Consider the following 11,149-nt stretch of genomic DNA (forward strand, 5'->3'; position numbering starts at 1 on the left):
ATTGGGATTATCTGGGTTGGCCCTAAATCCAATGACAAGCGTCCTTATAAGAGACAGAAGAGGAGGACAGAGACACAGAGGAGAAAGCCATGTGAGTACAGAGGCAGAGATCAGGGATGCAGCCACAAGCCAAGGAATGCTCAAGCCTTCTAAGGGAGCATGGCTCTGCTAACACCTAGATTTTGGATTTCTGGCTCCAGAGCTGTGAGAGAATGAATTTCTGTTGTTTTAAACCACCAAATCTGTGGTGATTTGTTATAGCAGTTCTAGGAAACGAATATAAGGAGGTGCTTTATGTTCTTTTTTCATACTTTGAAATGTGGTACGTATTTTATATTCCAACACAGCTCAATTCAGAGTAGACAAGTTCATGCTAGTTGATTTGGAAGGTGATCCCAGATAGCCAGAGTGAGGGAAGGGATAGAGGCACAGGGAAGGGGGCCAAGATGCATTCTCAAGCTGGCCACTCCTACCCCCACCTTTCCTTTCGTAGCTTGTATTTTAGTCTTGTGCCCATGACCGTCAGCACCTTCCTGTTAGAAGCTGACTTCCAGGTCTCCCACTTATGCTGAAGTCTGCTTCCAGGGCAGGGACTCTTTCATCTTCCTGGAAACTCCAAACTTCCTGTGCAGCCCCTCTCAGGGTGCTGGTGCCCAAAGCCGGGTGGAGTGGCTAGTATACTGTGAAGTTTCTGTAGCGATGTTCCCATTAGCAAGGAATCCACATCCACACTTCCCCATATCTTGCTTCCATAGCAAAGTACCAATTTCTGTTGGCTTAAACAACAGAAATTTATTGTCTCAAATCTGAAATCAAGGTGTTGGCAGTGTTGGTTTCTCCCAAGGGTTGTGAGAGAAGGATTCATTCCAGGCTTCTCTCCTTGCCTTATAGATGGTTGTCTTCTCCTTATGTGTCTACCCTCTATGAGTATTTGTCTCTGTCCAAGTTTTTCCTTTTTATAAGGACACCATTTATATTAGGTTATGGCCACCTTGATGACCTCACTTTAACTTTTACCTCTATACAGACCCTATCTCCAAATAAGGTCACATTCTGAGGTACTGGGGGTTAAGACTCCTACGTATCCTTTTTGGGGGGACACAATTCAGTTCATAACATCTCTTTTGATGTTTCACCTCATTATCAAACCCAGTGTCCCTGGATTTTACCTAGCATCTATGGGTCATTTTCTCTAAATCTAATTTCCTAATTTCTAAATATTATATATATATTATTGTTCTGCGAGTTTAAAAGTTTTATTCAGTGTCTTACTGGAGACTATAGCCCAGGAGGAAGCCTCTTAGTAACTCTGAGAGAAATGTTCTAAAGAGGTGGGAGGAGAAGCCAGTTTATATGTTTTTTTGTGGTTTTTTTGGCTAAGGAATATGTGCAATCAAGCATACATCATGGTTAAAGATTACTGCTAGTCACAAAGAATGGACATCTCAAGTTAATGATTTTAGTGCTTTTTTATGTATGGGAAAATGCAAGAGTCTGGGTTCATTAAAATTCTTCCTGAAATATACATCTAAACTATCTAAGGGGACTGCTTGTCCAAAGCACACAGCATCCTGTTAATGTCTTTTTGTAGTTGTTGTTTTGGCTTCTTTTCCCCCTATTTTTTTGTTTCCTTGTTTTTCCCCCATATATATTTTAATACAATTTTTAAAGGTTACACTCCATTTACAGTTATTACAAAATATTGACTATGTTGCTTGTGTTGTACAATACATCCTTGTAGCCTGTCTTACACCCAATAGTTTGTACCTCCCACTCCCCAACCCCTATACTGCCCCTCCCCCCTCACTGGTAACCACTAGCTTGTCCTCTATATCTGTGAGTCTGTTTCTTTTTTGTTATATTCACTAGTTGATTGTATTTTTTAGATGCCACATATCATATAAGTGATATCATACAGTATTTGTCTTTCTCTGTCTGACTTATTTCACTTAGCATAAGGCTGTCCGAGTCCATCCATATTGCTGCAAATGGCAAAATTTCATTCTTTTTTATGACTGAGTAGTATTCCATTGTGTGTGCATCTGTGTGTGTGTATGTGTGTATGCACACATCTATCTATCTATCTATCTCACATCTTCTTAAGTCAGTCATCTGTTAATAGAAACTTAGGTTGCTTCCATATCTTGGCTATTGTAAATAGTGCTGCTATGAACATTGGGGTGCATGTATCTTTTTGAATTAGTGTTTGTTTTTTTTTTTTTTTATACCCAGGAGTGGAATTACTGGGTCATATGGTAGTTCTGTTTTTAGTTTTTTGAGAAACCTCCATACTGTTTTCTACAGTGGCTGCACCAATATACATTCCAACCAACAGTGTACAAGGGTTCCCTGTTCTCCACATCCTCACCAACGTTTGTTATTTGCGTTCTTTTTGATGAGAGCCATTCTGACAGGTGTGAAGTGATGTCCTCACTGTGATTTTTATTTCAATTTCCCCAATGATTAGTGATGTTGAACATCTTTACATGTGCCTGTTGGCCATCTGCATTTCCTCTTTGGAAAAAATATCTGTTCAAGTATGGAGGTTCCTTAAAAAACTAAAAATAGAACTATCATATGACCAGCAATCCTACTACTGGGCATATACCCTGAGAAAACCATAATTCAAAAAGAGTCATGTACCACAATGTTCATTGCAGCTCTATTTACAATAGCCAGGACATGGAAGCAACCTAAGTGTCCACTGACAGATGAATGGATAAAGAAGATGTATGACAGATGAATGGATAAAGAAGATGTGGCACATATATACAATGGAATATTGCTCAGCCATAAAAAGAAACGAAACTGAATTATTTGTAGTGAGGTGGATGGACCTAGAGTCCGTCATACAGAGTGAAGTAAGTCAGAAGGAGAAAAACAAATACCATATGCTAACACATATATATGAAATCAAAAAAAAAAAGTTCTGAAGAACCTAGGGGCAGGACAGGAATAAAGACGCAGACGTAGAGAATGGACTTGAGGACATGGGGTGGGGGAAGGGTAAGCTGGGACGAAGTGAGAGAGTAGCATTGACATATATACACTACCAAATGTAAAACAGATAGCTAGTGGGAAGCAGCCGCATAGCACAGGGAGATCAGCTCGGTGCTTTGTGACCACCTACAGGGGTGGGATAGGGAAGGTGGGAGGGAGATGCAAGAGGGAGGGGATATGGGGATATATGTATACATATAGTGGATTCACTTTGTTATAAAGCAGAAACTAACACACCATTGTAAAACAATTATACTCCAATAAAGATGTTTAAAAAAAGTGTCTGTTCAGTTCTTCTGCCCATTTTTTTTTAAATAAACAAATTAACTTTATTAAGTTACCACTTCAGTCCTTACATTGATTTGTTTACAAAAATATCAGTTTGAAATGCATTATTGAAAGTGAGTACACACCATAAATAGAAAATAAGGATGCATGGTGCTGGAGACATCTCAACCAACTTATCTTCATCTACTGCCCACTGCTGTAGACAAAATTTGACACGCAAACAGCATTTTTGAAAGAGCAGTCAAAGTACCGGGGAGAGGGCTGCAAACTATGAGAAAAGTAGCTTAAAACTCTGGACCACTCACCAAAAAAAAAAAAAATCACTGTTTATCTGGAAGCTAAACTCAGTATAACACCGAATTATCTACTACTACCCACAAGAACAATTTAAGAATAAGAAAAGTGCCAAGGAACCTTCACTAACAGTATTTTTAAGTCAAAGTTTTTACTTTAAACATCTGATGATTACTCAAATATCCTAAGCCATGAGGCAGACCCTAAGACAATAAGTTATAAATAGTCTGAATTTAATAACTTAAAAGTGATATGGTTAATATAATACACACTGCATGAGTATCTCAACCAACCTCGTTCAGGTGAGGTGATAACTAAAAGGTTTAAATTTACAGTTTCAATTTCTGTTCAGAAGAGTGATGTCAGTATTCTAGCAATAGTGATGACATCCCATTATTGTAAATATGCTAATATACATATTACTCTGAATTATACTCGATTGAATTCTATGTACACGTGGTTCCATATTCCAAGTGCAAATTTTCAATGGTACGGGTTTATAATCAAAGCTGGGTTTGACAAATGCTTTCTGACTTCTGAAAGCAAATGATAAAAGTACTTCCTAAAAGTGAATAAACTAGTTACAAGTAGGTGACCATTTCCTTTTTCTCTTTACGTGTGATGAACTTCATGAAGCATTAATTCCCGAGGTATATTTGTTTCTGGACCATACAGCTTACATGCTCTTCTTTCAAAGGCAGCTACCATCTGCTTTACAACTTCATCGAAAAACAACGTGGCAAGCTGAGAGTGTAGAAGTGAGCGAAATTCAAAAGAAATTGAAAAATCCAAAGTACAAGTTCTTGGGTAGCCAGGAAGACCTGGGCTAAAACGCCATACAGTCTCCAAATGATTGAAGAGCTTCCCATCAGTACAGGATGCCTTTACCAAATGTGGTTTCACCAAGGTTACCACTGATGTATAGCACTCCAATACAGGTGGAAACCCAATTTCTAATCGTGTTTTGCAGTATCCAGATCTCCTTGATATTACATCTGATTTTTTGCACCAAGGAACAAAATGCTTGTAATCCTCCATTCCTGATACTACATCATACATTTCCTGCATAGAATATCCTATAATTCTCCTCTCTGAATATTCTTTTCTTTTGTTTATTAATGGTGCAGCAATTCTGAAGAAAGTTCTTGCATATATCTCCTTAGGCAAAACTGAGGTATGTAGTGGAAGAGTTCTGCTCATCAGTATCCCACAGGAAGCTAAATATCTGACGTTCCGCGCAGGCCCCTGCGCTGGAGCCGGGGCTCTGGCCGCTGCCGCCGACTTCGGACGGCATCGCGAGACCACCTTTTTCAGGGCCTTCTGACCGGTCTGAGCTGCCATTATCATCTCCTTCTGCCCATTTTTAAAAATTGTTATTTATTTATTTTTGACTGTGTTGGGTCTTCGTTGCTGCACGTGGGCTATCTCTAGTTGCGGTGAGTGGGGACTACTCTTCATTGTGGTGCACGGGCTTCTCATTGCAGTGGCTTCTCTTGTTTCGGAGCACAGGCTCTAGGCGCGAGGGCTTCAGTAGCTGTGGCACGCGGGCTCAGTAGTTGTGGCCCACAGGCCTAGTTGCTCCGTGGCATGTGGGGTCTTCCCGGACCAGGGCTCGAACCTGTGTCCCCTGCATTGGCAGGCAGATTCTTAACCACTGCGCCACCAGGGGAGTCCCCTTCTGCCCATTTTTAAATAGAGGTGTTTGATTTTTTGATGTTGAGTTGTATGAATTGTTTATATATGTTGGGTAAGAGAAAAATAATATTTGTTTTAAAGTGTTGTAAGGGTTAAAATTGATAACATATGAGAACATGCTATACAATATGAGCTGGTGTTATTAGTACTTCTCACCACCACCCCTGCCCTTCATACCCCCTGATCAAGGGATGGAACAGTGCCAGCTGGACTGTGGAATCTGTCACCAGCAGTAAAATAGCCAAAGGTAGGTAGAATGACATAAATCTGAGACAAAATTTGTAATTTTTCAAAAGGAACTTTACCAAGAATCAAGACAAAGCAAAACATAAAATCCTAGAAACAGATGAGTGTGTAAAATACCTGTCATGATTTTAATATAGGAAGGATGACCCTAGACTGGCTTGGCTGGGGTATGGCTTATAAAGTGGCACATTCCAGCCCTTTCTCTCACCACCCCACCCATCATAGCAGGAGTCCTTGGCTGAGCTAATGGCCCAAGATAAGCCCAGTTCTCCAATCCTGCGATGTGATTCATGGCTTCTCCACCGAAGGGACTCACCTTAGTGTGAATTGGCTCACTCCTCACTTCCTCTCCCCGACCTGGGCAGATCCCTCAGAGCCTCATGGTCCAGCCCAAGGGGCTCCCTACTCTGTATGGACCTACTCTGTCTAGGATATTTTCTTGGGTGAATGGGAAAAACAAAATCTTATTTTCTTAGTCACTGGGAAGACTTAACTCACCAGTTTTGTTGAAAATATGCTTTCATAAACTCTCTAGAGTGGGGAGGCAGGAGACATGGTTGAGTACTAATAGATGTTTGGTGGACAGTCTTCTAATAAAAGTGTTGGGGGAAATTACTGCCATGATTTTATTTAGTTATTTTTATTGAGATGAAATTTATATAACATAAAATTAACCGTATTAAATTGAACAATTCGATAACACTTAGTACATCCACCATGTTTTACAGCCACCACGTCTGTCTAGTTCAGAAACATTTCATTACCCTAAAACGAAGCCTCATACTCAGCAAGCAGCCACTCCCATTACCCTCTCCCCCCAGCCTCTGGCAGCCACCAATCCTCTTTCTGTCTCTATGGATCTACCTATTCTGGATATTTCATATAAGTGGGATCATACCATTTGTGGCCTTTCATGTCTTTTTTTTCCACTTAGCATAATGTTTTCAAGATTCATCCATGTGGTAGCTTGTATCAGTATTTCATTCGTTTTTAACGGCTGAGTAATATTTCACCGTATGAATATACCACCATGACTTTATTTTGCTAAGTGGAATATGCAAACTGAGCACCAGAACTGACTTCCTTTGGAGTTTTAGAAGCTGTGTGGAGAAAGAGAATGAAGAGAAAGTGAAATGGTGACTTACAGAGAAAATTTTTGAGAGAAATTACAGTTGTTTAAAAAAGACTTTTATGAAGGTTTCAGTGTGTGGTGTAAGATGGAAATCTTTTCTGTCTTCCTGTGAAATCGTCATCGAAATTGATGTCACTAGTGTTTGTGGCCCTAGATCTATTATTTTTTTCCGACATGACAGATTGTTAAGTGCAACCTCACGGTATGATCCGGGCAAGAGCTGAGGCTGCTGAAGCCAGTCCCAGGTGGTCTGGTTACCTGGGTTCAACTGCCTTGAGTTAGAATCTGACTTTCCTCTGGAAGGTGACTAAAGGTTTAGCATCTCAGTAGAGTCGGTATAGATGGTGATTCTGCCACAACCTGCATCCAGCCTGCTTGAAAACTAAGCCCAATTTTGGCTTATCAAGATATAAGTTTGCTGCCAAAGAAAAAAAATTTGACCGTGAAATGAGTCAGCTGATCTCTAAATTGAATTTTCATTTTAATCCTGTGCAATTGCGCCTTTTCTCCCCACCCTCAGCCCCAATATATTGTAAACGACCAAGTTGGTGGGGCTATCTGATAAGGCTTTGTACGAGGAAGGATCTTCGCTGAAAGCCTTGGGCTGCTTCACCTCCTTCCTTGAGATGGGTTAGAGAAGAAAGAACTGACTTTCTTATTTAGATTTGATCATGGGGAAGTTCACTGTAGCACAAAAGCAGAAACCTTTGGCCAACATGAAGGTTTTCTTAATCTGATTAGGTGCCTGGCATTCAGAATCGTTTAGTGCCTATTGTACAAAATGAATAAAAATGTGCTGAATGTCAGCTGCTTACTAGAAAAAATAAAATTATAAATTACTAGGCAAATACATCACAAGAAATAAGGCTGTTTCCTTTTGGGGAACCTAGAAACCTATGATTCAGCGTGCTAAGCCCAGAGACTCGTTCAAATCTGAAGAACCCGTAACAACAGATTACAGACAGGTCAGAACCCAGAAAATGGAGCCTGCCCTTCCCCAGATTCCTCGTCTGCTCTGATGTCTACCACATCTGGAACGCTCCAGTTCTGACAATGTTTTTATAGGATTGGCTCGAAAGGCAATAACCTTACAACATTTGACTTTTACTAGCCAAACTATTCCATCTAGAATATATAAAAAGACATGGGAAGCTGCATCCAACCCCACCTTCCCAACCCTAATTTCCTTCCTTTCTACGCAGTTAATAGGTCTCAAGAGGTTGCTTTAAGACAGTATGTTCAGAAGCTCTCAATTTTGTGCATTCTGTTTGAAACTTTTTCTCTCCTGATCCACAATATCACATTGTCACCAAAAAAAGCAGCAATTAAAATATGGCTATGGCTTTTCTTTAAAAAGAAAGAGGAATTATATCTCAATAGAAAAAAACAGAACAAATCAACCAATCACCTCTGTACAAATCAAAGTTCAGTTCAGTTCACATAGGACTTTTCCTTGTTGCGATAGTGTATTACCAATGAAAATCTGTCCTTGCCACTTAAAAAAAAAGAGGAATGAGGTGGGAGCAAGGTTGGGGCAGAGAGAGGCACGTGGGCTTGGAACTTAAGTGAAGACACGTGTGTGTGGCTGATACGGACCTAGAGAGAGTCAGGGTGGGGTCCACCCCACACATTCCCGTCTCTCCCTTCCAGGGCCATCCGCCTCTGAGCGATGGAGAAGAGACATGAATGCCTGTCGTGAAGCTCCTGGGAATCACACCTAAAGGGCCATCTTGGACTTGATATTGGTTAAATATTGATGTTGATTTTCCAGAATCATTCTTTGTAGAAGCTCTCTCCCAGATGCTATATATTTGCTCCATCATGTCCTTAGGTCTTTGTTCAAATGTCATCACCACAGAGAGTTCCATCCCTCCCAACTCCTTGGCACCTCCATTTTTTAAAAAAAATTGAAGTATAGTTGATTTACAATATTATATTAGTTTCAGGTGTACAGCATTGTGTTCTAGTATTTTTACAGACTGTACTCCATTAAAAGTTATTATAAGATAATGGCTATAATTCCTTGTGCTGTACAGTATATCCTTGTTGCTTGTGTATTTTACACATAGTAGTTTGTTTCTCTTAATCCCATAACCCTAATTTTCCTTCTCCCCCATTCCCTTTCCCTTTTGATAACCATGAGCTTGTTTTCTATATCTAGAGTCTGTTTCTCTGTTTATGTTTAGCATATACATTCATTTGTATTATTTTTTTAGATTCCGCATATAAGTGATACTATACAGAATTTGTCTTTCTCTGACTTCTTTCACTAAGCATAATATTCTCTAGGTGCAGAGAAGATTTTAACAGCATCACTTAGATGGTGGATTTTTTTTTTTTAATGAAAGATTCTTTAAACTCTATAGTGCTTTACAGTTTTCAACAGTTTCACACACATGGTTTCATTTAATCCCATAATAACCCTTTTTTCCCCTTAGCCCTATATTGCCCCTTCCCCCTCCTTCTCCCCACTGGTAATCTCTAGTTTGTTCTCTATATCTGTGAGTCTGTTTCTTTTATGTTATATTCACTAGTTTATTGTATTTTTTAGATTCCACATATAAATGATGTCATATAGTATTTGTCTTTCTCTGTCTGACTTGGTTCACTTAGCATGTCTTCCAAGTCCATCCATGTTGCCACAAATGGCAAAATTTCATTCTTTTTTATGGCTGAATATTATTCCATTGTATATATATACCACATCTTCTTTATCCATTCATTTGTTGATGGACACTTAGGTTGCTTCCATACCTTGGCTATTGTAAATAATGCTACTATGAACATTGGGGTACATGCATCTTTTCGAATCAGGCTTGTTTGTTTATTTATTTTTTTTTAACAAATTTTTTAAAAATTTATTTATTATTTATTTATTATTTATTTATTATTTATTTTTCGCTGTGTTGGGTCTTCGTTTCTGTGCGAGGGCTTTCTCTAGTTGCGGCAAGCGGGGGCCACTCTTCATCGCGGTGCGCGGGCCTCTCACTATCGCGGCCTCTCCTGTTGTGGAGCACAGGCTCCAGACGCGCAGGCTCAGTAGTTGTGGCTCACCGGCCTAGTTGCTCCGCGGCATGTGGGATCTTCCCAGACCAGGGCTCAAACCCGTATCCCCTGCATTGGCAGGCAGACTCCCAACCACTGCGCCACCAGGGAAGCCCTTGTTTGTTTATTTTTTCGGGTGTATACCCAGGAGTAGAATTACTGGGTCATATGGTTGTTCTATTTTTAGTTTTTTGAGAAACCTCCATACTGTTTTGCACAGTGGCTGCACCAATTTACATTCCCACCAAAAGTGTACGAGGGTTTCCTTTTCTCCATATCCTCACCAACAGTTGTTATTTGCCTGGCGCCTCCATTTGCTCTGCGTTATCTTTTACTTATTTGTTTATTATCTCTCTTTCTCCCATAGAATATAGGCTCCCTGAGGGCAGGGAGTTTTGCCTTTTTTGTTCACTGCCATATCCTCATCACCTAATTGTTGCCTGACATACAGTATACGCTAAATAAGCATTTGTACAATGACTAGATAAATGAATGAATGTCCTCCTAAAGCTCCTTTCCTTGGGAGGAAGGATATATCTTCCTATCATCAGCACATTTTAAGGAGGTTATCATCTAGGGCCTGTAAGGTACTTTACTTATTTCCGTAACCACCCCAGGCAGTGCTTTTAAAACATATTTCTTTTCTGGATGAAAGTAACAAAAAATATAGGAAACTCATTTAATCATTTAGCAGTCCTTCAATGAACGATGACTTGATTTTATTTTCTATCCTGATAGATTTTTATGATTCTTACACTGTTACAGAACAAATTAGAATAGAGCCCTCAGTTTTACAATTTACAGGATTTAATGGTGTGCACTTTCTCCATCCTGATTTTCCCCCGAGGAACTGGGGAGGTGGATATGTGCTCCCACGTGGGCACCCCCATGACTCTGACATCATCCTCACCCCCTGTAGCTTCAGGGAACCACAATACACCTTTTCCAAACCTCTGTATTCCCAGTTCAGTCTTCCCATTTCCAGATGCTATCTGGGAAGCACATAGATCTTTCTCCCCACCTCTGTAGCTCCTGACTGTGATGCAGAAACTAAATGAAGCTGAAAGATTGTCCCTAAACCAAGAAATGGAGCTTGTCATTTTCAACACCTTAATTCTTGAACAGTAGAAACATATTGTATTGCAGCCTGTTACCTGGGACTCATTGTATGGGAATCGTGTCCCAAATAGCTGGATGGACTAACACTTTAGTCTATTACCCAGGTAATAGTCCTGTCTCCTGGTAAGTCCATTATAATGGGCTCTCTCTGTTTCGGACTCGCTCTGCTTGCTCCCTCTCCCAGGCCTGGCTAACAGAAGCCGGAGTCCCCATTTTATGAGGCTTCCTGATTTTTATTCCTTTTAAGTGTTCTTCAGGGGGGAGAGCTTTATAGGGAGATGAAATTTATGTGGTATCAGCAGAATCCAGCCCCAGATGCCTCCACGCTGA

At 40.2% G+C, this 11,149-nt stretch overlaps 1 protein-coding gene across 1 annotated transcript; it reads right to left on the reverse strand.

Annotated features, from left to right (window-relative positions):
- Nucleotides 1-4,046: 4,046 nt before the first annotated feature.
- LOC133098828 (coenzyme Q-binding protein COQ10 homolog B, mitochondrial-like) lies at nt 4,047-4,929 on the reverse strand. The gene has a single exon (XM_061202028.1). It carries the CDS (start codon nt 4,927-4,929, stop codon nt 4,195-4,197), a length of 735 nt encoding a protein of 244 aa, XP_061058011.1. The 3' UTR covers nt 4,047-4,194.
- Between the last annotated feature and the right edge of the window lie 6,220 nt (nt 4,930-11,149).

The sequence above is a fragment of the Eubalaena glacialis genome, chromosome 1, assembly GCF_028564815.1.
Source record: "Eubalaena glacialis isolate mEubGla1 chromosome 1, mEubGla1.1.hap2.+ XY, whole genome shotgun sequence".
Lineage (NCBI taxonomy): Eukaryota > Metazoa > Chordata > Mammalia > Artiodactyla > Balaenidae > Eubalaena > Eubalaena glacialis.

What these genes read in the sequence shown, in the direction of transcription:
- LOC133098828 (XM_061202028.1), bottom strand. Translation starts at nt 4,929, where the DNA reads ATGATAATGGCAGCTCAGACCGGTCAGAAGGCCCTGAAAAAGGTGGTC.